This window comes from Vespula vulgaris, chromosome 6, assembly GCF_905475345.1.
Source record: "Vespula vulgaris chromosome 6, iyVesVulg1.1, whole genome shotgun sequence".
NCBI lineage: Eukaryota > Metazoa > Arthropoda > Insecta > Hymenoptera > Vespidae > Vespula > Vespula vulgaris.
Window position 1 is genome coordinate 2,253,834 of NC_066591.1, and position 23,000 is coordinate 2,276,833.

At 29.1% G+C, this 23,000-nt stretch overlaps 6 protein-coding genes across 9 annotated transcripts; 3 read left to right on the forward strand and 3 right to left on the reverse strand.

The window, feature by feature from the left end:
* Positions 1-727: 727 nt before the first annotated feature.
* Positions 728-4,970, forward strand: LOC127064516 (adenylosuccinate synthetase). Of its 2 annotated transcripts, XM_050995681.1 has the most exons (6): positions 728-1,130; positions 2,766-2,868; positions 3,293-3,656; positions 3,743-4,135; positions 4,246-4,502; positions 4,575-4,970. In XM_050995681.1, exons 1-6 carry the CDS (start codon positions 924-926, stop codon positions 4,622-4,624), a joined length of 1,374 nt encoding a protein of 457 aa, XP_050851638.1. In that variant the 5' UTR covers positions 728-923; the 3' UTR covers positions 4,625-4,970. The 2 variants fall into 2 exon arrangements, with proteins under 2 accessions (XP_050851638.1, XP_050851639.1); XM_050995682.1 differs by lacking the exon at positions 2,766-2,868 and having other exon boundaries at positions 987-1,130.
* Positions 4,971-5,880: 910 nt separating this feature from the next.
* Positions 5,881-7,864, reverse strand: LOC127064521 (aldo-keto reductase family 1 member A1). Its single transcript, XM_050995690.1, has 4 exons — positions 7,638-7,864; positions 7,087-7,254; positions 6,508-6,861; positions 5,881-6,429 (listed from the first exon to the last, which is right to left on the reverse strand). The coding sequence occupies exons 1-4, from the start codon at positions 7,707-7,709 to the stop codon at positions 6,055-6,057; spliced, it is 969 nt and encodes a 322-aa protein (XP_050851647.1). The 5' UTR covers positions 7,710-7,864; the 3' UTR covers positions 5,881-6,054.
* LOC127064530 (protein ARV1) lies at positions 6,328-10,221 on the forward strand. Its single transcript, XM_050995706.1, has 4 exons — positions 6,328-6,383; positions 8,965-9,058; positions 9,117-9,630; positions 9,822-10,221. Exons 2-4 carry the CDS (start codon positions 8,975-8,977, stop codon positions 9,935-9,937), a joined length of 714 nt encoding a protein of 237 aa, XP_050851663.1. The 5' UTR covers positions 6,328-6,383; positions 8,965-8,974; the 3' UTR covers positions 9,938-10,221.
* LOC127064510 (WD repeat-containing protein 37) lies at positions 9,328-13,074 on the reverse strand. Of its 3 annotated transcripts, none has more exons than XM_050995672.1 (6): positions 12,694-13,074; positions 12,020-12,345; positions 11,482-11,607; positions 10,624-11,386; positions 10,303-10,549; positions 9,328-10,096 (listed from the first exon to the last, which is right to left on the reverse strand). In XM_050995672.1, exons 2-6 carry the CDS (start codon positions 12,294-12,296, stop codon positions 9,971-9,973), a joined length of 1,539 nt encoding a protein of 512 aa, XP_050851629.1. In that variant the 5' UTR covers positions 12,297-12,345; positions 12,694-13,074; the 3' UTR covers positions 9,328-9,970. The 3 variants fall into 3 exon arrangements, with proteins under 3 accessions (XP_050851629.1, XP_050851630.1, XP_050851628.1); XM_050995673.1 differs by lacking the exon at positions 12,694-13,074 and adding an exon at positions 11,853-11,937 and having other exon boundaries at positions 12,020-12,167; XM_050995671.1 differs by having other exon boundaries at positions 12,020-13,074.
* A 267-nt stretch (positions 13,075-13,341) lies between these two features.
* On the forward strand, positions 13,342-14,962 carry LOC127064528 (survival motor neuron protein 1). The gene is made up of 6 exons (XM_050995703.1): positions 13,342-13,555; positions 13,765-13,941; positions 14,003-14,117; positions 14,225-14,525; positions 14,587-14,657; positions 14,759-14,962. Exons 1-6 carry the CDS (start codon positions 13,511-13,513, stop codon positions 14,815-14,817), a joined length of 768 nt encoding a protein of 255 aa, XP_050851660.1. The 5' UTR covers positions 13,342-13,510; the 3' UTR covers positions 14,818-14,962.
* A 34-nt stretch (positions 14,963-14,996) lies between these two features.
* LOC127064506 (katanin p60 ATPase-containing subunit A-like 2) lies at positions 14,997-21,786 on the reverse strand. The gene is made up of 9 exons (XM_050995665.1): positions 20,909-21,786; positions 18,583-18,684; positions 17,245-17,315; positions 16,838-17,026; positions 16,469-16,754; positions 16,207-16,375; positions 16,014-16,126; positions 15,704-15,912; positions 14,997-15,398 (listed from the first exon to the last, which is right to left on the reverse strand). Exons 2-9 carry the CDS (start codon positions 18,643-18,645, stop codon positions 15,005-15,007), a joined length of 1,494 nt encoding a protein of 497 aa, XP_050851622.1. The 5' UTR covers positions 18,646-18,684; positions 20,909-21,786; the 3' UTR covers positions 14,997-15,004.
* Positions 21,787-23,000: the final 1,214 nt, after the last annotated feature.

Genomic DNA, 23,000 nt, shown 5'->3' on the forward strand with positions numbered 1-23,000 from the left:
CGTCGATTTGAACTTAAGAAGAGAGGATAAGAGGGGACGAAGGGTATCATTAAAAAGCAGGTCTGTACATGTAGTTGATAACTGAAGTCACATGCTTAGCCATGAGGTAATCGTATAAAAAAAAAGGAAAGAAATAGAGTATCCTATTTATAATAAATTCAAGAGACGATCTTATTACAGTTGATTGATCAATGACAAATCCGAGGTAGTCAACTTACTTTCAATTGAAAATGCAATTATACCGTTAGATTTTCTTATTAAACGATTATAATATAAAATCAGATACTTTATTGTATTGCGTTCTACGATAATAACATTAATTATTTTATTGGAAGTATAAAGAAATGCTTCAAATTCTTCTTATTATCAATATTAGTTATATATAAGTACAATTTTATTTTAATAATTTTGTATTAAACTTCTTCTAATAATGATATTTACGTCGTCTCAACATTGTACGCATACGCATATATATATATATATATATATATTTATATGTGTGCGTACGTATATATCATATGATATCACGTGAAGTTAACTCATCGACAGTTAAAAATCGTTATTCGTACATATATATATATATATATATATATATATATATATATATATATATTAATACGTATACGTACATATACCCGTAGATAGATAAGGTGTGAAAAAATAAAAATGGTTAAACGTTGTAATATAGTCGCTGGGCGATTTATCTTTTCGTTACGTTATTGTTCTCTGCGCGTACGCGCGCGCGCGTGCGGCGCGACAACGGAACTATTATTTCATCTATATCATGTGTCGTCAGCTGGTTCAGAGCGTAACGGATTGAGACTTCCGAACGAACGGACGAGTGAACGTTGTGTGTCTGCTTTAACCCAATCATTTCATTCGAGTCCTCGGACGAATTTTCATTAAGAAATTTTAATACGAAAATGTCTTCTTGTACGAGGATGCAACACTCCGTTCAACAAACTAACGGTGATGGTAATCCGGCCTCACCCAGGAAGAAACAGAGAACTTCCACGAGTGGGCTCGTTTCCAAGGTCACGGTAGTCCTTGGCGCGCAATGGGGCGATGAGGGCAAGGGAAAGGTTGTGGATATGCTGGCAACGGATGCTGACATCGTTTGTAGATGTCAAGTACGTATTCCCTTGAATTTTACTTTTTTTTCTTTTTTTATTTGCTTTACCTCTCTCTATACTTCTTTCTCTCTTTTCTTTTTTACTTATTCTTTTCCCTCTCTCTCTCTCTCTCTCTCTCTCTCTCTCTCTCTCTCTCTCTCTCTCTCTATCTCTCTATCTCTATCTCCTTATTTTGTTTTCTCTCTCTCTCTCTCTCTCTCTCTATCTCTATCTATCTATCTATCTATCTATCTATCTATCTATCTATCTATCTATCTATTTATCTATCTATCTACCTATCTATCTATCTATCTATCTTTATCTCTATTCTCTTTTGTTCTTTCTTTTTTGATTGATCAATGTGAACATTAGTACGCACATGTTTGTCGTTTGCCGCCTCTTTTTCAATATTTTACACTTGTTCAAACAACATATTTACATTGTCCGTGCTACGTTTTAAATGAAACATTTGTCGAAGATTTATTTTTCTATCTCTTATCCTTCTTTTTTCTCGAAAATTCTCGAGAATTTAAATGAAAGATTTTTTGTATCTTTCAATCATTCTTAAGTATTCGTTTCTTTCTTTCTCGTTGTCTTGTCGGAAATGTATTTTGTACTTACGTTGATTATTATATAGTTATTTCCTTTTTCTCTTTTATCTTTCACATCCGTGAGCTTCCGTTTGTGATATTATAATTTTAATTACTTGTATTATATTATTTGATTTATCATTCAGTATGAAGTACGAACTTTGATCGTTTACGGTTATATTTTTAGACAAAAACGTCATTTGTTCAATGGATCTTAAAAGTTTCGGTCATAAATATATAACCTCTTTTATATTCAACACTTGGCATTACATAATTGTCAATTATTAATTAAATTAAACTTTAGAAGATCGTTAATGATGTTCACGTGTTTTTTTAAATCGGCTTTTTACTAATTTTATATAATTTTTTAAAAATATTATTTCTTAGATATAATATATATTATTAATGCAGATTATTAATTATATTCTATAATAAGCAATAGAAAAATGAAGTAATCTTTTTTTTAATTCCACTCTTTCTTTTTTTTCTTTTTTTTTATATGCAACATAGTAATTAAGATGAAACACAATATTGTGGGAAATTTTTAAAAGATCTTTGTCTGGAGATAGTTAATTATCACCTATGCTCTTTTTTATATAAATTATTTGATTATGAATTAGAATAAAATATGAGATTATAAAATATTAGTTTTATATACTATTGTAAAAGTAACGTGGTATAGAAAAATTAGCTCTTCTAATATATTATCGATATAGAAGAGGATATGATATATTTTTTTTTTAGATAAAAGAATCTATATACTTCATTATTAAAGAGTGAAACAGTAAAATAATAAAATGTTAGATGTAACTGATGGTTACCATTATAAATATTAAAAAATTTAATTTTAGCATTTCATTGCTAAAATACAATTCATAAAATTATAAAAATTTAAATGAGAAAAAAAGTCTTCAGTTCTTTTTCGCACATGATAGTTTTTATATATCATGTATAAAACATCATATTGCAAAATTTTCTATTTATATGAGATAAACAAATTATATTGATTCTTTCATGGCTGGTGAAAGGCCCTGGCTCTTCAAATATTACTGTAATTTCACAGGGAGGAAATAATGCAGGGCATACTGTAGTTGTAGAAGGTGCCGAATTCGACTTTCACCTTCTGCCTAGTGGAATAATCAATCCCAGATGCAAATCCGTTATAGGTAATATTTTCAAATCAACAAATAAAGTTAATAGTCTGGTTGGTGCTCCAAAAAACAATCATCTAATACACTGACATTTTGTGCTAAATCCACAATAAATAAAAATCTGCAGATGCAGAAATGCTTAATATACAACGTATAGGTATTCATATAAAATTAACCAAAATTAAACCATTCAAAGAAATCAATGGTAATAAGATAAAATGATTTTTTGAAAGCAGGAGATTAGAACACTGTTCTACTTGTTTACTTTTCGAAGTAGACATATGTAATAATTCTTTTCTCTTTGTCTTCCTATAAATTTCATTGATTGATAAAATTAATATAATTTATTACTTATGTTCTGGTCATTTATATGCACATATATACATATTCTTTTAAAAAACATGATATTTCATTACAAATGTTTCCATTTTGTTCACAGGAAATGGGGTAGTTGTTCATCTCCCAGGTCTCTTTGAAGAATTAGCAAAAAATGAAACCAAGGGACTTAAAGATTGGAAAGATAAACTCATTATATCAGATAGAGCACATCTGGTATTTGATTTACATCAACAGGTGGATGGATTACAAGAATTAGAAAAAGGACCTCAGTCTTTAGGAACTACAAAAAAAGGTATAGGACCAACCTATTCCAGCAAAGCTACAAGAAATGGGCTTAGAATTGGAGATCTTTTGGGAGATTTTGACATATTTACTGAAAAATTCAATACACTGGTACTTTCATACCAAAAAATGTTTCCTGCATTACAAGTGGATATAAAAGCAGAGCTAGAGCGTTATAAAGAGTAAATATGAACATCAATATTTTTTTGTTATTTTCATGGAAATAAAAATGAACATTTATTTATATTATTTCACAATGTATTTATAGCTATGCTGAACGTGTAAGGCCACTTGTAAAAGAAACTGTTCAATACTTACATCAGGCTTTAAAAGAAAATAAAAAGGTGTTGGTAGAAGGTGCTAATGCTGCTATGCTGGATATTGATTTTGGAACATATCCATACGTGACAAGTTCAAACTGCAGTATAGGTGGAGTTTGCACAGGTCTTGGTTTACCACCTAATACAATTGGTGAAATTATTGGTGTAGTAAAAGCATACACTACAAGAGTTGGAGATGGTCCTTTTCCAACAGAACTTTTAGATGCAACAGGAGAATTACTTCAAAATAGAGGTCATGAATTTGGAGTAACTACAAAAAGGAAGAGAAGATGTGGATGGCTTGATTTAACATTACTTAAATATACATCAATGGTTAATGGGTAAGCTGTTTATATTTCTTTCAAAAATATCTCAATATATTTTATTAAAATATAAAAAGTATGCATATTATTCTTGACTCGAGTATTTAATTCATTAATTGTTATTACAGATATACTTCTATATGTTTAACAAAACTGGATATCCTTGATACATTGCCAGAATTGAAAGTGTGCGTTGGATATCGTATAAATGGAAAAGAAATAGATTATTTCCCAAGTACAACAACAGAATTAGGAAAAGTTGAAGCTATATATGAGAAAGTTGATGGATGGCTATCCTTGACTGAAGGTGTGCGTTCCATAGATAAACTACCGCATAATGCACGAAAATATATTCAATTCATAGAACAATATTTGGATATACCTGGTAAATATATCATTTGCGATTTCTTAGAATGAAAGATTAATGAATCTTATTATAAAAAATTATTTTTTTCAGTAAAATGGATTGGCGTTGGTGCTGGCCGAGAAAGCGTTATCACCCTTTGACGTTGTAGGATTTGTATTGTGTTACTTAAACGCACCATAATATGTAGTGTATTATTAATTTTAATTCTATGTGTAACATTGCCGGTTCAGAGCTGATGCACGCACACTACGAGAAGTCGAAACAAAAAGCTTTCGGCAAAAGTAGTATTATCCTTGAATTTAAGCAATTAGATACTTGTATTGTGATTATTATATAATGTTAACATTTAGTCATTTGTGTAGTCAGTGTCTATTATCTGAGCCCGACGATCGTCGAAAAACTTCTTGTTGTTTTCGTCTGTTCAAAGAGAATAACTTATTGTACAAATATTTAATAATATCTATTGTCTATACAATCTATATAAAAGCCTGTGTCATTGAACCTATTTTTTAAACAAATTATAGTTAACAATTCAAATTAGATAATTGTATTGGTAATTAATGTACAATAATCCATATAATATATATATATATATATATATATATATATATATATATATATACACATACATACATATATATAGATATATTATTTTCTTGCAACATTGTGGTTGAATGAATTAAAATTAACTAGTGCCATATATTCAATGAAAAAACGTGTGGTATTGTTAACATTTATTTTTTCATTGTATGTTTTAACATTTAAGTCAGAAAATAGAATTGATAAATGGAATGGCAGCTTCTTTTCAATGTAAACTCAAATATATTACTGTATTTTTATGTGCGCGTAGTAAATTGATTTAAAATTGAAAAGTATTTCTAAATTAAGAGATAACTAATATCTAAGTTATTATTTCGATGAGATAAATCAGTTATTTTCTTTGTGTAGATTTATTTAAATATTAAAATATGAAAATGGTTTACATGTTTATTAAAAGAGTTCATTAAGAGTTCATTACAAAAAATAATTATTTTCAAAAATGGGTCCGATTCTTAAAAGTTCGGAAAAATTCCGATAAGTTGTTTAATCGTTATAAAGCGACCTCATTCGGCAATTCAAGAAACATTTAAATTACCAAATGTAAAACATAACCACAAACAAAAGTTTCTATTAATCTCGTTTTAAATGTCTATTAGTACGTTTTTATCATCGTCTAACGATATTTTAATGATGGTATGTATAATTTAAATGAATTATGAGAAATATGCATTGATTATCTAGTCACTCAATACGTTAGAATTGTCATTTTATTAATTCAAATCTACTTGCATAAATTGTAAAAATAGATAGAAAATGTGATATGTGAAAATGATATTTAAAAAAAAAAAAAGAAAAATTATAGGTAATCAGAAATTCGTATTTTTTATTGTAATTTTAATTTTTTGACAATTATACTTAGAAATCCATAACATTCACCCATAATAATATATAGATATATATTTTAATAGTAAATATTATATATCATGCTTTAACATAATCATATTCAAATAATAATATGAGCTTAAAGCTTTTAAAACGGATATTCAGGATGTTTTTCAATACCTTTAAAGAAAGTGAAATCACATCGGCGTGCAGATTTTCCTGCATTTAGAGCATTCAATTCATTTATATCTTCATCTTTTAGTTGCCAATCAAATAATTGTATATTTTCTTTGATTCGTTGTGCATTTGTACTTTTTGGAATTGCTATGATGTTCTTATGAAGAATATGTTTTAGCAAAATTTGAGCTGGAGACTTATTATATTTTTGTGCTATCTTCGAAACAACAGGATTGGTAAATAAATCTGGAAGGACATCCGTTTTTCCCAATAATTTTACCAATCCTCGAGAACCCAAAGGTGAATATGCAGTCACACTAATATTGTTACTTTTACAAAATTCTACCTATAATGCACGAGTTTTTTTTTTCATTATTTTTTTAAGTTTATATATAAGATATTACTTTTGTATTACCATACTTACCAGTTCAACTTGTTGGAAGTATACATGCAACTCTACTTGTAAGTTAGAAATTGGTAAAGATGCAATCGATAAAATCTTACTTATTTGCGTTTCATTAAAATTTGAAAGACCTATAGCTTTTGTTCGTCCTTGTTTAACTTGTTCTTCCATCTCCTTCCAAACTTTCACATGATCCGTAGAAGTATCAAACCTAATTTCTCCTTTCTCATTCATAGGATGAAATTCCTCTCCAACTTCTTCAAGCGTAAATGGCACATGTACCAAGTAAAGATCTACATAATCCAGTTGTAAATTTGTTAAAGATTTTTTTATCCATTTTTCAACATCTCCGGGACGATTACCAATTGATGGTAACTAAAATTGATCATAATATTTATCATTATTGCATATAATATTTGAATTCAATATTATAAGGTCAAGTAGAAATCTGTCTTTGGTAATCTCATTTTATCTTATCTTGTGGAAATAAACTTATCTTATATATGTTTTACACAAGATGTGTTAACATATTTAATTATAATTTTAGTAAGTTATTAAAAAAACATGACAATCGTTTTGTGATAAAATTGGAATACTCACTTTTGTCACAATAAAAAGTTCAGATCGTTGAATTTTGCCAGAGTTTAACCATTTTTTTAGAACCTTACCAATGGCTTTTTCATTCATATATACTGTAGCAGTATCAATGTGTCTATATCCTGCTTCAAGAGCTATATCTAATGCAGTTTCTATTTCTTCTTCACTGGCCTTTTATTTTACGTTATATTAATACAATGAAATATATACAAATAATTATTAATGTATGTATGAACTGGTGATTATGAAAGTGGTCTGTCATATTTTTCATTTAAAGATATTTTGATATCTGGATTTGAATTATTTAAGAATTATTTTTTTATGATGTTATTTTTTTAATATAATTTAATTTAATACAATTCATATAATAAAAAAACATATATATATATATATATATATATATATATTTCATGATAAATAATTCTTTTAATATAGTTCATAAAAAATAATTCTCTTATGTAATTTTGACATTTTAAGAACAGAATGTGACAAAATGTTTTTTAATATCTCAAATGAATTAGAACACTTATATAATTAGTAATTCATAATCTTACCTGCCAGGTACCAAATCCCAATATTGGCATTTGCTGTCCAGTTGGTAAAGATATGAATTTTGTTATTACCATGTTTATATTGTAAAGTTGTAAATATATTGTCAAATACAATATCTTATTTGGATAACAGAAACAAATTGGCTTAGCACTGTCTTTGATGAAAGTAGGACTTATACTGTTAAATATGGAATTGATATTTCCTTGTAACTACATACCCCACCACAAGTTAATTTATATTGCCTTTTACTTTTAATCTGATTTGTCCTTGCATGTAGTCAAGAGCTATTATATCTGTATTACATTTTTATTACTATATATGATTTTTATTTATATACGGTATTAATATGATAAAATAAATAAAATGAAGTAAAAAGAATTCATAGATTATACATAATTCATTTATATTTAGATTATACAAAAATTCGAAAAAAAACAACCTGCAATATTTTTTCTCTGCGGCACGGTAATGGATAGATAAACGTGTATTTTCCATTATTAAATTATTTGAAATTTTTATTTCATTTGTGTTATTACATAAACAACAACTTTATTTATCTCCACATTTAAGTTATTTATTTTTTACAATCAATTATATTAAATATTTATTATATTTCATAAATATCATTTTATCGTGAGATTTATCGTAAAAGATCTTACGTAAGAGATATCTTTATAAGATAAGAGGATTGAACTATAACAAAGTATATACGATAATTTCATAATTTCGAATATTTCTTTAATATGAATCAATCGGTGTACTTAAAACAATCTATTGTTTGTAATATATATAGAAAGTAAAAACACGGAAGAACTTTCTCTGACCTTGATGCAAGTATGTCAGAAAACGGTATTTTATGAATCATTGATTTTTTATGGAAATTACGTACATATTCTCATAATTATGCATAGGTTAAACATATTATCGGGTATTAAAAACATCGTAATGAGAATAATATAATAGTTTTGTAACTTTTTATTCTGTTAAACGACTCATCCTATATATAAAAATGTGCATTACTGCATAGTTGACTTTGTTCAGTCATTTTCTTGGTTCAAAGGTTTTTAGATTTCATTTTCAGATTCCTTATCTTAATTATATTCAATTTTCGTTGTATATCTATGTTCATGTAAATATTTTGTATAGACATTTAATTTATTTCTATTTTAAAAATAGAATGATATAGGAAATATAAAATCACCAAAAAAAAGGAAGTAGAACAATTATGTGAAGTTGATGTTCCAATTATCTCATTTTTGAATTATATAAAAGTAAATGCAATTGAAAAAATCTGTTTTTGTTCATCTAAATATTTTTATGTATTTGCAGATTTTATCTCATGTATATCTGTATAAATTGTGGAACTGAAACAGAGGAACTTTATAGACGATATTGTCCAAGCGTGCTTAAAGTTTTGAAATGTGTAAGTTCGTATATTCATGTTTTTTTACACAATTTTTTTATTCTATGTTTTATTGCAGATCAAATGCGGATTATTAGCTGACAAATACATCGAATATGATCCTGTTATTGTATTTGTTGATCTTATTTTATTAGAGAAACAAGCCTATCAGCATCTTTTATATAACAGTAATTTTAAATCATATTGGAAGTTGATGGTAATGTTATGGTTGGCTGAAGCCTTCAGAGCTTGGTCTTTTTGTGAATCTGTTAATAGTCAAAAAACCAATATAGATGTAGGCAATAGAGATGTATTTCAAGGAGACTGTAACTTTTATATTCTGCTATTACAAACTGCCATTACATTAACAGTATTTATTGCTACTGTAATTATTGTAACTGAAGTACGTTGGTTGCTTAGCAGAAAAAGGCCACACAAATATAATGCCAAAGATTTAACTAGAGCACTTATCGTGGGAGGATGTTCAAAGTTGTTAGGATTATTAGCTATCATATGGGAACCAATAGAATTAGATCTACATTACATATTTGTTCAGGGCTATACAGTTTTATGCCTTATGACAGCATATTCAGGTAAATATATATGTTTATAAAAAATGATAGATAACCTGTTACATTGCACTGTAATGACCAGAAAGTTTTCACATTTAATCTATATATAAATTTATCAATAGGTCCATCATTTATTGATTCATTTTAAATTATAGCTGATATTATACATTATGTACCAGTATTCTTCTGCTTAATGTAATTATTCATTACAGTTGTCTGTAAGACTGGGAAAACTGGATCTTTGATTGGATTGATCACTGGATTTTTGGTTTGCAATTACATTTCTAATTTTGTTTCTACATTGCCTTTGTGTCCAACATTATTCTAATGTAAGGATCGATCTAATAACGGATTTTGATGCTCAGGCATCCTTGACAGGAAGAATACTCCATCCTACTACTAATCTATCAAATCCACAAGAAAATAAATTACAAATACTACTACTATCTTCTGCCCATGCTACAGAACAGACCATTCTGCGATGTCCCTAAAATAGTAATTTTAATAGTATATTATTATATTTTATGATAGATTTGTTTTTAAAATAATTTGTAATTTTCTATGTTGTATAATTTTGCAATATTTAAAAATATAAACGGAGATGATATATAATTATTGAATATTGTTATTGAATTTTTTATAGTTATTTTTTATAAGTACATCACATTTGTTCAAAATAATTTTAATATTTACCTGTCTACTAGTCCTAGGCAATCTTGCCAAACGTTGTCCAGTTAAATCAAAAAGACGTATTTGTCTATTGTCATGTGGTATAGCTACAACTCCTGTACTTGAAACAGCTAATCTGTTAGCAGCACTATCACCACGAATTGTTGCTAAAGGACTTCTTATATTACGTAATTCCCATACTTTGACACTTCTATCATCAGACCCTGAGACAATTTTATCTTCTCGTGTAAAAACTGCTGAAGTTACTGTTCTATATTAGAAACACATTGATAAGTTACTAGATATAGATAAGTAATGTTATGAAAAATTTAATTTTGCACTTACTCTGTGTGACCTTGAAAAACAGATACAGAATGTATAGGTTCTCTAAAATCCCACAGACGAAACGTACTATCTCGACTTGATGTGACGCATAATCTTTGCATATAATGAGTGGATACGTGTGACAGTTCTTGATCATGTCCACACAGAGTATGAATTATTTCTCCAGTTTCTGCATCGTACAAGTTTGCAGTTCTATCCCATGATGCTGTAACTATTTGTTCAGCACCAGGTAGCCAGTCTGCTGCCATAATAACACCTGCATGACCTAAAAGTTCTCGTATTGGAGTTCGTAAAGTAGGAGGTTCTTCTTGTTCCTCATTGTTACTAATAATGCTGCTTGCAGCTGTTCTTTCTGAACCCATCGTTGGAAGTTCTTCCATAGATGGTACTCTCTTAGGTAAATCCCAATCAACTGCTGCCTGCCATACATGAGCAGAACCATCTCCGCTTGCCGTCAAGGCAAGATCCCTAGTTGGATGAAATCTAACAGAATTTACAGAACCGTTATGACCTATATATTGTAGTAAACAGCGTCCAGAATCTGATGCCCAAACTCGTGCTGTATGATCTGCAGATGCAGTTGCTATAATTGGTTGACCCAATCTACCTACTGAAACTTCCCATACACCATCTCTATGACCAACATATTCTCTTTGCATAGTACAGGACATAGTTGGATTTTTAAAACTTGATACAATTTTACTAGTTTGAGCTTTGAGTTTGTGTGAAGTCTTTATTTTCTGGGCAGATGAGCCAACCATAGCTGCAATGATTTAATTGAATATTAATCAGGGATATTAAATAGCAGTTATATTACTTTAGTTCGATACGGATAAGTATGATAAATAAATTTTTTACATTTTTGTTTTGAAAGTGTTTTTGTATCTGGGTAGTCTGGAATGTCTCCTGGAGGTAGGCTGCGTTCTCCAGATCCATAGCATTCCCTTTCCAGTCGATCATTCAATATATCTATTTTCTCCTGTACTGTTTTAAAATTTTTAATGTTTAAACATTTCTTACAAATCAAACAGTACTTTCTATTGGATTGCACTGAGTATATATATATACTTAGTTCATTAAAACTTAACAATTATATATTTACTTCTACTGAACAAACTAATTACAATACAAATTGTGCACAGAAAACTACAACCTACTAACTGCTTAATAGCTTTGTTTCCAATATTTTTCTAATACAAATTTATATAAATACTGTTTTACATCCATGCCTTCAATAGTAAGATTCCCCATAATGCGAACACCAAAAGTGTGCAGTGCGATACACATTACAATATTGATATACTCCTGATATTTCTGTGAAATATATTAATTATTTATAATAAATCCAGCGCAACCCAACAGATAAGATTAAATCTAAGATGCCATGGAACCTTACATCCAAGATTTTCTGTGCAGAGCATCTCAAATTCTTTCTCAATTTGTTGAAATAGGTCAAATAATCGACAACGCAATGTGGGTGGTATAGGACTTTCCTCGATATCTGATCGAAAGCTTACATAGTGCAGTGCTACAGGCTGTAATGGTGTAGAGCCACTTTGACTCTGTTGTGACTGCAATTCTGTATCTGTGCTGCTTTGTACACGAGGTATTGAGATTCTTTTCGCTTTTCCGCTTGCTTTGTTAGCGCTTGTTACGGATGGTTCTCCGGGCATGGTTCACAGATTAATGTTAATGCAAAATAGATTGTGCAAATTGTTTATTCTAAAAGAATAGGTTATCTCTTTTCTTTCTTTCTATAAAACCTTTTTTAAATTCTGTACATGTATAGTAAGTAGATTAAAGTCAAACTAGTTATTCGTCAGTTGTGAAATGTGCATATACACGTAACATAAAAATTACTTAAACTGGATATGTACAGTATCTAATAAAGGAAATTTTTGGACGGATAACAAGCTTTAATAAAATTTTGATTTTGCTCAGTAAAATTTTCATAGGCATTAACATATCTCAAGATTGAGACATAACAGCTACACACAATACATGTAATTGAATTCATGCTATGAAAATGAGGTGTGTTTGACAGTGGCTTTAATTTTGATTGTCACTTACGCCACGGTCTAATACAATCAAATATTTGTATCTCAAAGCCAAAACCCACTAAACATTGAGTAAGTTTCTCCAACTAAAGAACCCTTTGGAGGTATATCCTTGAAAAATCATTGATTCAAGCTAGAGTAGATAGAATATACGAGAGCAATTGCAAAAATCTCAGCATCGTAAACACGATTTAACCGGTTGCCATTTTTTTCTGTATATTACTGATTCGGAGAAACACGTATTCGTACAAGTGTATATACAATAATATGGTTAAATTACAAGCTGACAATATATTTACGAAAGGGAAATTCATTTTTAATGACTAGTAGAAATGGCAGCATTGCTTTTGGCACTGCTTGTATCAGCAATTCAAACTCTATACAGATGGGCACGAGTTAAATGAATTGACTGATACGAACTTTAATATCATTACGCATGCGCATATTAAAAGTTTTGTTAGAAATGTTTCTTTTTCTTTCATGACTTAAAATTGTTTGCTAACTTTTTAAGAAATGACGTCTTGGTTAAATATTTATCAATTCATTCATTTTAGGCCAATTTTCTGACTGAAATATGAGCTTAATATCGTGCGCGAACAGATTATAAATTCGCGCGAAGTTGGACTGCGCAAAAATTCTGCGCGTTGGTTATGGTCTTGTTCCTTTCATCTATTCCAAATCATAGTGTTTTATGATTCTTATGTATGGCATGTGAACTAAGTATTCTTACATTTGTTTACAGACATGCATTCCATATAAATATAATAAAAGTAAAGTTCTTTTTTAAATATCTACAAAGGATTTATTTTACAAAATAAATATTTGTGAAAATGGCAGATGACAGCAATGTATTATTTGTGAGAGGAAATGGAAATGTATGCAACTATCATTTTATAAAATTTATTTATAATTAGGTCTTTTCGGTATAAATAATCATGGCTTTGTTTATATATAGCTTGTGTTATTAGTATTTCGTATAATTATCTCTTTATGATTTTTTTATTTTCATTTATTTATGATTTAATTTATTATGATTAATTTTTTATTACTATCAGTATATTTGTATAATTTTCAAATTTTATAGAAAGATGATGATACGGATATTGATTTAGTTTGGGATGATACGGCATTGATAAAAGCATATGATAAAGCTATAAATCTGGCTAAGGAAGAAGTTGCTAAACGAATTGGTATTGATGTTCCAAATTCTGTTTCTAAATCAAAATCACAACAACAGAAACAATCTCGTAAACAGAAAAAGGTTGTAATGGCTATTAAGTGATAAATATTATGTTAGAATTAAATGATTATTCTTTTTATAGAAATGGTGCATTGGGTCTCCATGTCGTGCTGTGTATTCAGAAGATGGTGAAGTTTATGAAGCTATTATAACAAAGATTTATGAAAATTGTGGGACATGTATTGTAAAATTTGTAGGTAATTAGTATAGATAGATTCATTATGATAATGTAATTATTTCTGTGATATTTTTTATATAGATGCTATTCTACTTTATATTTTTATTACTGTCCTTGTAATTTAAGGTTATGGCAATACAGAAAAGGTAGAGTTGAGTAGTCTTTTAGAGTCAGAAGGATTACAAAGTCAAATTGCTCAGCAAAAGGACGCGTTAGCAGAAAGATGTAATGAAGAAAGTATGGATCAGAGCGAGACAGATTGTTCCGATTCTAGTGCTAAGAAAGTTAATGGCACAATTGATGAAAAAATGGAATTTGATTTTGAAGCAAAAACATCTAAAAGTTATATCAATTCGGGTCCTTCGTTTAATTCTTTCTTAAATATGATGCCTCCTGCCCCTCCTTTACCACCTCAATTAATGGCTAAGTAAGTACGAGTATATGAGATTAGAATGTACATGCATTTTGTGACTTATTATTATGTTTAGGCTTCCAGAAAATGATGCTGATGCTCTTTCAAGTATGTTAATGTCGTGGTACATTAGTGGATTTCATACGGGTATTAAATATTATTTTTAAACGTACATTTTTGTGATTTGTGAATTGTACTATATTCTAAGAAGTCTTATAAAATTAAGCATAAAAATGTTGTCTCTACAGGATACTATCATGGTCTGAAACACGCGAGGGACAATCATCTGAAAAGAAAGAATTGTTGATTTCATAAGAAAAACAATTAACTTTATCACCTACGAGATATATCTCCTTTTCATATTTAATATGCATTGTATTACTATTAATGATAACAAAAAAAAAAAAAATGTAGTTTCTCACAAGAGAAGAATTTATTTATTTAATATTCAACGATAATCGCTATAAATATATCGATTTACCTAATCGCGTGTGCTAAATTTCGCAGGTAGAAGAACCGAAGTTTTTATTCCATTGTATATATCGTGGTTTCATATATTTTACAATGGGTTTTACAAACGTCATTGCGTCTACGAGATGTGCAATGTTAACTATTACACCATTACTTTGTACTTCATCCGGTGCAATCTTCTTGTGTTCAAGAGATTTAAAAATGGGTCGCAATTGATTCATCCATGCTTCTTTGCAGAGTAATTTTAGGTCAGCGCATGAATAACCCTCTGTATCTCTTAAAAGCGATTTGAACTCCTCCGTCACATGTAGATCGCTTTCAACATACGTTCGTAAAATTTCTAAGCGACTTTCGTAATTTGGCAGATCGACAAAAATACGTTTCTCCAATCGTCTTAACAAAGCAGCATCTAGATTCCTACAGTTACATATCGCAAATATGAGAATAATATAACATATATGAACCGGTGGTTATAAAAGTGATCTAAGCTATTTGAGACATTAAAACATATATTTCGTTTCGCGTATTACTCTTTACATTTTAAAATGACACAAGAGAGAATTATTTTTCAAGAATAGATAGATACTTGTAGATACTTTTTCTATTTGTCATTATAAAAAAATAATTTTTATAAAATTTTTATAGAAAAATATATTTAGTTCACTTTCATAATCATTTGCTCATATCTTTTTTTTTTTATATTATTCTTTTCTAACGCATACCATGGTACATTCGTAGCAGCTAAAAGAGTAACATTCACATTCTCTGTAGACAGTAATCCATCTAATCTGGCAAGAAGTTCTGCCCTAAATCGTCTGGCAGGTTCAGAATTCATTGAAGAACAATCGTTATCAGTATTTGTGGTCGTCCAATCGATTTCATCGATAAATATTATTGTTGGAGCATAAAATCTAGCGAGGTCGGTAAGGACCTAAATTCATTTATCTTTCATATATATATATATACACATAAAACGTATAATATACGTATGATAAATACCTACGTATATAATACTTCCAATCGTATACTTACTCTAACGTACTTTTCTGAATCACCTCTCCATTTACTAATTAAAGAGCTCGACGTAATATTAAAGAAGGTAGCTCGACATTCAGTGGCAACTGCTTTGGCAAGCATAGTTTTGCCTGTAAACGATCGATCCTCGTTACCATTTCAATCTTTTCATTTTTATTTATTTATTTATTTATTTTTCATCATCATATACCTGTTCCCGGTGGACCGTACAACAATATACCCTTCCAAGGACCAAGTTTTTCATTGAACAATGCAGGATATTTGATCGCATAAACGGTTGCTTCTTTTAATAACATTTTGCATTTTGTTAAACCCTTGATATCGTTCCAATGGACGTTCAAATCTCTCAGTACAATCTCCTGTATATTTCAAAAAATAATTTTTGTTTTAATAAAAATATGACATACTATACAATGAAGTATTTAATTGGGACGAAGTTTTTAATCACACACTCTTGAAATAATTTCTGCGATTTCTCTCCATTCCGAGCCAGACGGATATAGATCTCCGATAGGCTTTAATGTTCTTTCATTATCGGAAATAAAGTCATAACCAATCGCTTTTGAAGGAGCGTTTTCCGATGGAAAAATGGACATTACGGTGATGCCGAAATTTGATTCTTCGATGGCAACTCCATTCGTCGTTGGCTTCGACGATGGAACTTTATTCTTTGATGTTCCATTTTCATCGTCGGCTTTGAAATGACTCTTTCCACCACCTCTGTCCCTTTTATTTACCCTAGAAAAAGAGTTCCGTCGAACATATCCGAATTTTTTTCTCCTATTATCCTTCTCCGTATGAAAAGACAAATGTTATTTTACGTGTTATGAACATGATTGATTTTGCCAGTCGATTCGATTTTTTTACATAATTTCGGATACTTATTGAACCTCGCATAATGATAATCCGAATATTCCAACAAAATGATCTCCAGATCGACGTTGTCGCAAATTTGGATATCGCGAGACAATTGGGCTTCTTTGATGAGCGTATCGACTGAATTAGTATATCTGAAGGATAGTGGACATTGTTTTACTTAATTATTTTTTCTTTTTTCTCTTCTTTTAATTTTGGACGTAAATAAAAAAAAAAAAGAAAGAAAAAACACATTTTATATACAGTGCATATATTATTATACTGTGTATATATTATATTATACTGTGTATATATTATATTATACTGTGTATATATTATACTGTTTGTGAAGGATTTAAATAAAGCCGTTCACCCTTGCTCTCCCAAAAATGCAGCAACGAGATGTAGAAGATTTCTACGGCGCTCTTGAGCACGTTTCTCCTCCTAATTAAGAATTAATAGATTCGTTAAATTAAATCTTCAATCTTCCCCTTTTTCTCGTTCACGTGTTCAAGCAAAGATAGAGTAAACAGTGCAGTTAATATGGTCACTGTATAAAAATGCACACGGGCCATAATATTATTTCATTTAAATGACAAAGATATAATATATCATCGTATGTTTCGATTTACTTGACGATATATCAAATTTTATTGCTTTTCAAATATTTTATATTTTTATCATATTATATTATATGTGTATTAAAATGGAAGATACACTTTTGTTAAGATACAATTTTTTTATTCAAAATTAAAATAAAAAAATAGAGTGTAAAACTTTGAAATTATGATAAAAATGGCAAAAAAGTCTGGGACTAATTTGATAGAAAATAAATATAATCGTTAAGTATCCCATATCTTTTCATTATTTCAAATAATAGTACGAACGATTTATTTTCTTTTTTAAGAATACAATTGGAATCTTCAATGAGTAAACGCGACGTCGGATCGATTTAACTTGATTTGAGTTAAATGAAAGCACGTGGTCATGTCCATTCATTGGTCGAGGTTCATTGTACAGTCGTTAGCCGATTTTAAAGCGACCGTGTAGTCGACATCCGTCATTGAGAAGAACAATTTTAACAATAAAGAAATTACATCGACGTTTCACGGCTGAGTTTTGTAATAAACGCAATAAATCGAATATTATTATCAAATATTATTCAATACTGATTTTTTAATATTTCATATCTAAATTCGATATTATTTATATTTGTCAATCTAATAGAATACTATAATAGTATTATATAATTACAATATATATTACTAATATAGTTATATAGTATATTTTATATTATATTATAAAAGGAACTAGAGAGCGTATAGTATTATATACAGTATTATAATATAATATATATTATAGTATCGTATTTACAATAAAATTAAGTAATGTTTATTTAAATAATATAATTGATAGATAATACTATCCTATAATCAATAACGTTGTTATCAAATTGATTAATAAATCATGGGAAAATTATTATTGTTTAAGTACATATAAAATATAAAAATTCCAGTATCGTTGTTGTCAATCTAATAAAATAATTTCTTTTTCTTTCTTTTCTTTTTCGTAATGAATTACTTCCAACGAGTGTACATACAAATATTGATTGAAAGAAAAGAAAGAAAAAAAGAAAAAAAAAAGAAAAGAAAATTACAAAAGAAAAAATAAAAACCGATCGAAATGTGTGCAGCTTTACATTAGAAATTACCTTCTCCCTTGTCAGCTGTGTTACGCGACTTGCGGCTGCGTTCAATGACAGCATGTCACTCATCGTCGCGACGCTCGTTTTTTGCGTGGGACACTTTGTGTACTGAATAGAGAAATACAAAAAATGTGTTAATTAAAGCACGAAAGAAAGAGAAAAAGAAAGATAGAGAGAGGAAGAAGTAAAGATTAACAGATTTCGCTGGCGTCTCGTGCTTGGTTGAGTTGTTTGAAAAAGGACAGGTTCGATTCGTTGCTATGACGATGTCGATGCGGTGCTTTGCTACGAAGGGGTGTAGAATGAGGTGAAAGTAAGTGTGAGATATATATATATACACATAAAGATAGAGTGGGGTAAAGAGGGAGGGGGAAAGGGTGAAGAGACAGAGAGAAAGAGAGATAGAGCATATCATATTTATTATTCCACGGAACTGGATCAGTTACACGTGCATGTATGATTACACTGCTTATGAAGAAAAAAAAAAAAAAAAAAAAGCAAAAAAAAAAAGGAAAAGAAAAAAGAACGTAATCTAAGAAAAATATTATAGAATAAAAAATATATATATATTTTATTTTTCTACTTTTCTTTTTTCAATATATAAAAAGAAATATATAAAATAAAGTTGTTGCGAAATAAATTAATTATGCTATTTGGGAAAAGCATGACTTTTTAAATATATTCGAAGGATATTTTCATAAAAACATAGGGATATGTATATATGTATGTATGTATATATGTATGTATGTATATATGGATGCATGCATGTATGTATGTATGTATTTATGTACATATGTATGAATGCATGAATGTATGTAATTCTAATGACGATACAAGATGAAATGTCTCTCACATTAATATGTCATGAAAAACATATTAAAATCTGTTATGTTAGCAATATATTTTTACAATAAACGAAGGTGTGCATAGACTCGTTCGAGCGTTTCTATAAGAATACAGGGAAATAAATGATGAGGTTGTTTCAAGGAGGAAACATCGATCACCTTGCGACGGTACGTTAAAGAGCATTGAAAAATGAACTCTTCTTGTAATGTAAAATGAAGAGAAGAATATATATATGTCTCTATATACCTATATTATATATAAAGAAGAGACACGAGCATTGTCCGTCATTTTTAAAAGATTGTAATAGCAATTAAATTGTAAAGAATCAATTTATAAGTAATGCTAGACTCAATTCTATATATTTTTTATTTTTATGAATTGAAAAAGAAAATGTATAAAGTCTTTCTATATAAAAGTTTGCAATATATATATCTATAATTATAACTATATAGTTTACTTGGATTCTTTTTATAATTATAATTTTATAATAATAATTTATATATATATATAAATATTATATTTTTTTTTTATCGTAATCTTATTTTATGTTATCGACTATCTCTGTTATGTTACTTTAAAAGTATTTTTTTTCTATTTTTTCTCTTCCTCTCTCTTTTTCTTTTTATGGACACACACACACACGCACATACACGTATGTGATAAGATACTTGTGCAATACAGCAACCGACCATCGTTCTTTAATCCATTTAAATCTCTACGAGGAGACATTCAATAGACGAATAAGTCGGTATTACTTCGGAACGCTTTAATTTGGTTTCCTGCGTCAATTATTCGAGAGGCACTTTCCGTCGATACGTAATGTAATCATGGGAGATCATCATTGCATAGTGGAACACAAATGACGTGCATATGTGTGTGTATGTACATATGTATATATATCCATTGAATTCACCATGCACGATTTATGGATGCCATATGGTGCTGATTTAAATTTTACGTAGAAAGCAGAATATATTGGAAATTGTTATACCACAGATATCCGAATTTCAACACATTGCTGGACAACACTCGAGACCAAACGAAATTAAATGAAATTATTATTATTTCGTTCGTTGAAAACAATTATATCGAAATAATATTTATCCTTGCTTTTCTTTTATAATTTTTAATTAATAATTTTATTTCAATGACTATTGTTATGAAAATAATACATACGTTTAATTATATAATCTCGTTTACACATACGCACAAATACACCCACACATTCTAGTTAAAAAAATAGAATCTCTTTCTATAACATTTATTTCAAGTAGTTACGATCAAAATCGATCTATTATAAAGAGACAATCTAATTTCGAAACTTGATATTTTTACAGATAAAAGAAAGGGAGAAAAAAAGAGAAAGAAAGAAAGAAAGAAAGAAAGAAAGAAAGAAAAAAAGAAAAGAAGAAAGAAAGAAAGAAATAAGATTTTACGTCACTCCCATTAAATCTTGTAAGCTAAGAAAAAGAATAAGAAAGTATACCTCGTATGCATGTTCATAGAGATTTTTCTGATCCTACGAAGTATTAAATCCTATATTGATGTCATGAAAGATGTATGAATGTTTATCCTCGCTGGATATGCCAGACTCGTGATAAGGATCTCGTTAGCTTTATCTTGGCTGTCTCTTCGAGGAACATCTTTTTTTTTTTCAACTCATTCTACAACTCCTTCTTTCTCTTTTTCTCTAATTCGCTCCCGAAGGAATTTTTGTTGAAGTAAAATGATTCTTTAGGAGCAAGAAAAGATGGGAAGGTTTAAGCTTGTAAGTACTTTATCACGTTATCCGTTTATTCAGCCGCTTTAATTCTCGCTCTTTTTTATTTTTTCACAAAGTGCCCTCGACGATGACTCGCATTTTCGAATCCCTTATGCTTGGACGCTTTTTCCTTCCTTCTTTGTATCAAACTCTCAATTCTTCTTTCTCTCCCACTCTTACTACTCTTACTACTACTCTTCCTTTTTCTCCTTCCATAACGCAAAACAACTTTTAGTATTGTTCCTTTTCTTTCTTTGTCTGTACTAGTAATTTAACTACAGCCTCGAGATACTATTCTCCGTTTTGTTCTTTCCTTCTTTCTTCTCTCTCTCTCTCTCTCTCTCTCTCTCTCTATGTTTTTTTACAATGTCATCAGACTTTAAGTTCTCCTTGAGCTGTCCAGTTTTTTCTTACAACAATTTTGTCTCTGTGTATGTATTATAAGAATAGATGATTTTCAGACAACACCAAGGACGACGATCTTTTTAAGTTAAATTCTTTTAAGTTTTCTTTTTTCCTTATTTGTTTCATTTTATTATTTCATTTCGTTCGTACTTCTTGTTACATAATAAAGTAATGCTTAGTTTAAGATTAAAAAATATAAGATAAGAAACGTCAAGATTATTTAAAAGGTGTAAGAACAATAATTGGTTTTATACTAGATTTTATACATGTATCTTTTACGAGATTATTATTACACATTGAGGATATTATTTAAGATAATTATTATCACGAGTTATGATTCATTGAGAAGTTTTTATTATAATTAAGATTCATTCATCATAAGTTATGATTTATTGATTTCGTATAGATGCATTGTATGTACGATTTCTTTTGATAAATTGTGAGGACAAAAATGTTTTTATATGTGTAAAATCTACGTGATTCACATAAATAACTGTTTCAATGATCATGTCACTTTTGTCACGAAGAAGGTTTGAATCCTTTTTTTTTCACGACGAATCAACCGCAGGAATTTCGAATCCATGAGAATATCTCTCTTAGTAAAATTGGCTAGGTTCCATATACTTTTAAATGAAATCCTCTAAACTTTGCTAAATATTTCAGGAGAGACATTAAAAATCCTCCAAAAGGATATTAACGTTTTTGAAAAGTATCAAACAGTTTAGCGAAATTAAGTCTCCTGAATAAATAAGAAATTTTTGCTTTTCTATATTTGAATTTAAAGTACAGTACAAAATGCTCGAGAAATTACTATTTATGTAAGTTGAAAATATCGAAGAGACATATATAATTGTTAAGATCAAAAAAATTATATATACATATGTATAAATGAAATTATTTTTTATAGTGCATATCAAAGAATATTCGTCCACCATTTATCAATTTTAATTGAAGTTGATTCAATTTGTTTTTTTTTTTTTTGATTTATATTTTCGTCTTATACTTTCGAATAATTTCAATTTTATTATTACTCACTCATTACTCTCGACAACTTATTGAAATACGCTTAAAAGAGAAAAGAAAAGAAAAGAAAAAGGAAAAAGAGAAAGAAGGAAACAAAAAATAAATGAATAAATTTTTCTCATAATTTTTCCAAGAAGTTGAATAACTTTGTTAATGTCTCTCTTTCATTTCACTTGTTACTCTTAACATTTTGTTCTTCAAAGAACATATACTTTCGTAAAATAAAGAAGCTACGGTAGAAGTTTTACGAAAGAAAAAAAATTGATCGGAATATTGGTGACCTTGAAAGAGAAAATATCACAGAAAATATAGTTTCTGGTTTGCAGGAGCTGCGCCTTTTTCGTTTCATCCTCGTTCTACCTTGCCGTTGGTGGTGATGGTAGTAGTA

What these genes read in the sequence shown, in the direction of transcription:
- LOC127064521 (XM_050995690.1), bottom strand. Translation starts at nt 7,709, where the DNA reads ATGGTAATAACAAAATTCATATCTTTACCAACTGGACAGCAAATGCCA. An exon ending in TGGGATTTGGTACCTGGCAG is followed by an intron (nt 7,255 to 7,637) that starts GTAAGATTATGA and finishes GTAAAATAAAAG; the next exon opens with GCCAGTGAAGAAGAAATAGA. An exon ending in AACTTTTTATTGTGACAAAA is followed by an intron (nt 6,862 to 7,086) that starts GTGAGTATTCCA and finishes GATCAATTTTAG; the next exon opens with TTACCATCAATTGGTAATCG.
- LOC127064528 (XM_050995703.1), top strand. Translation starts at nt 13,511, where the DNA reads ATGGCAGATGACAGCAATGTATTATTTGTGAGAGGAAATGGAAAT. An exon ending in TTGTGAGAGGAAATGGAAAT is followed by an intron (nt 13,556 to 13,764) that starts GTATGCAACTAT and finishes CAAATTTTATAG; the next exon opens with AAAGATGATGATACGGATAT. An exon ending in AATCTCGTAAACAGAAAAAG is followed by an intron (nt 13,942 to 14,002) that starts GTTGTAATGGCT and finishes TTCTTTTTATAG; the next exon opens with AAATGGTGCATTGGGTCTCC.
- LOC127064510 (XM_050995672.1), bottom strand. Translation starts at nt 12,296, where the DNA reads ATGCCCGGAGAACCATCCGTAACAAGCGCTAACAAAGCAAGCGGAAAA. An exon ending in CTGCACAGAAAATCTTGGAT is followed by an intron (nt 11,608 to 12,019) that starts GTAAGGTTCCAT and finishes ATTTTAAAACAG; the next exon opens with TACAGGAGAAAATAGATATA. An exon ending in AACACTTTCAAAACAAAAAT is followed by an intron (nt 11,387 to 11,481) that starts GTAAAAAATTTA and finishes AAATCATTGCAG; the next exon opens with CTATGGTTGGCTCATCTGCC.
- LOC127064506 (XM_050995665.1), bottom strand. Translation starts at nt 18,645, where the DNA reads ATGAGTGACATGCTGTCATTGAACGCAGCCGCAAGTCGCGTAACACAG. An exon ending in GCATTTTTGGGAGAGCAAGG is followed by an intron (nt 17,027 to 17,244) that starts GTGAACGGCTTT and finishes ACTATCCTTCAG; the next exon opens with ATATACTAATTCAGTCGATA. An exon ending in ATCAATCATGTTCATAACAC is followed by an intron (nt 16,755 to 16,837) that starts GTAAAATAACAT and finishes CTCTTTTTCTAG; the next exon opens with GGTAAATAAAAGGGACAGAG.
- LOC127064516 (XM_050995681.1), top strand. Translation starts at nt 924, where the DNA reads ATGTCTTCTTGTACGAGGATGCAACACTCCGTTCAACAAACTAACGGT. An exon ending in ACATCGTTTGTAGATGTCAA is followed by an intron (nt 1,131 to 2,765) that starts GTACGTATTCCC and finishes GTAATTTCACAG; the next exon opens with GGAGGAAATAATGCAGGGCA. An exon ending in ACAATATTTGGATATACCTG is followed by an intron (nt 4,503 to 4,574) that starts GTAAATATATCA and finishes TATTTTTTTCAG; the next exon opens with TAAAATGGATTGGCGTTGGT.
- LOC127064530 (XM_050995706.1), top strand. Translation starts at nt 8,975, where the DNA reads ATGTATATCTGTATAAATTGTGGAACTGAAACAGAGGAACTTTATAGA. An exon ending in TGCTTAAAGTTTTGAAATGT is followed by an intron (nt 9,059 to 9,116) that starts GTAAGTTCGTAT and finishes GTTTTATTGCAG; the next exon opens with ATCAAATGCGGATTATTAGC. An exon ending in CCTTATGACAGCATATTCAG is followed by an intron (nt 9,631 to 9,821) that starts GTAAATATATAT and finishes TATTCATTACAG; the next exon opens with TTGTCTGTAAGACTGGGAAA.